This window comes from Nothoprocta perdicaria, unplaced genomic scaffold, assembly GCF_003342845.1.
Source record: "Nothoprocta perdicaria isolate Ctin4 unplaced genomic scaffold, notPer1 scaffold_175, whole genome shotgun sequence".
Lineage (NCBI taxonomy): Eukaryota > Metazoa > Chordata > Aves > Tinamiformes > Tinamidae > Nothoprocta > Nothoprocta perdicaria.
Genome location: NW_020454927.1, coordinates 64,037 through 65,870, shown reverse-complemented (window position 1 = coordinate 65,870; position 1,834 = coordinate 64,037). Strand labels below are relative to the sequence as shown.

The following is a 1,834-nucleotide window of genomic DNA, read 5'->3' as shown; positions in this document are numbered from 1 at the left end:
CATACGTGTTAGATGATAGAATATCCTTTCTCCCCTGTGTTGTGATAGACGAAGGGAACATTTTCTTAACCCCATTCATGAGGGCTGACTGTGTCCTACTGAGCTACATCACCTCAGTGTGTCTCACTTAGGAATGCAGTGGTGTTCCAGAGGCATATTAAAAACCATTGTGGTTCCCACTGTAATCTCATTTTATACATATATATAGGTGGGTGTGKGGGGGGGTTTACACTACTTCCTTTGACATGTTGATGCCAACTTCTTGCTCTAATGATTGCCAGTGTATGACAAATTGAAGGCAAAAAAGGTATGTACAGTATTTTTAACTATTTTAGGAAATAAAGTCATTGCACATGCATTTTGATAACAGTTTTTCTTTTATTTCTTTCATCTGGTTTCCATTTCAATGAAGAGATGGGACTCCTTTTGCAGGTAGAGCAAATAGAGAAATAACAAACTGATCTTTGGCATTTCAGTTCTTCCATTCTTTCGTATTTGCTTTCRTATTTCTTTCTAGCAGAAGCTTGTACTAAATAATTAATTCTAAGTTTTCTTTTTTCGTTTTAACCGTAGCCCCCATCTGCAATCAGCTTTCCCCTCTGGCTACACCTTCCCCTGACTACAGGAGGGAAGAGGTTTAAATGGCTCTGTGGAGCTTTCAGTTGCAATTGTGACCTAAATGAAACAATCTGGATTGAACCATTAATCACCGATGAGTGTGTCCAATGAGTCTCCCTACAACCCCCCCCTTCACACGCGCGCGCACACACCCACAGACACACATGCACACACACGTCTTACTAACAGGCTGCAGAGTCGCCTGTGGAAAAACACATCGTTAAAATTAAATAATTGCATTTCAAATTGTGTGTGTCTGCTGCCGACACAGCTCATTACATTTAGCTGACAGTTTTATAAGGGCTTCAAAAGTCAAGAATAATTTTTGCTGGGTCCTGAAGGAAGTGACCCCTATAAGCGGATTGTATTATGCAATCAGAGAGTGCTTTGTTGAATGGCCTTATGTTGGCATTTCTGTCGCTATTATTAAAAAGGAAGCCCAAATCTTTCCATAAAAGTAAAGCACACTGGAGATGCTGTTATTTCTGCCCTCTGCACTGCATTTAACTGCTGATTACAGAGCACAACTTAATTTGGATGCTTTTCTTTAAAATGCATTTAACCTTAGCTTCTGTAAAACTGATCATCCCTGCTGCAGGTCTCAGGAAAACCTCTACTGTCCCACTGGTTTCTTTAAGCAAAAAATGCATTCCCATCATTTCCCGTATTTCAATGCCATAAATCAGAAAAAAATAAATGAAGAACCAATTTCTTTGTTTATGGATAGACTCCTGCTTTGCTTCCAGCGTCAACAGAAGTGTCTCCATTTTTTCAGCCTTGACTGCGTAGATAGATGGCTGATGGCAGTTGTYACTCAGTCTAGAAATACGAAGGAGGACGAGTTTCCAAGCAAGACGAGTGTGCATGTGTGTGTGTGTGCAAAGTGTGTTGCGTGCCCTGTGAGTTTCTGGTACCGTGGAAGTCTCTTCATGTAGCTGTGGGTGCTCAGGGCTTTGGAGCTCAATCCAGGGCCAAGAGCGGCTGGGTGTTCTCGTTTTCCCCCGAGTCTTCGTGTTTCAGCGTGCCAGCTTCCACCACGGACTGGGACCTGAAAGCAAGAACATGCAGCTGCTCACCAAGACTGCCACAGAAATAGGAACCTCCTTGGGATCCCTTGGCCTTATTTTAAGTTTTTTGCTTTTGCCTATTTTAACACTTAAAATAAATCATAGAATCATAGAATCATAGAATGCCGAAGGTTGGAAGGGACCTCAGA

At 41.8% G+C, this 1,834-nt stretch overlaps 1 protein-coding gene across 1 annotated transcript in view; it reads right to left on the bottom strand.

Moving 5' to 3' along the window:
* Positions 1 to 635: 635 nt before the first annotated feature.
* The window catches only part of LOC112944777 (clavesin-1-like), a 64,093-nt gene continuing 62,894 nt past the window's right edge, over positions 636 to 1,834 (bottom strand). Inside the window, exon 5 of the mRNA XM_026036286.1 lies at positions 636 to 1,666. Coding sequence (XP_025892071.1) covers positions 1,579 to 1,666 — 88 coding nt within the window. The 3' untranslated portion in view covers positions 636 to 1,578. The remainder of the gene's footprint in view (positions 1,667 to 1,834) is intronic.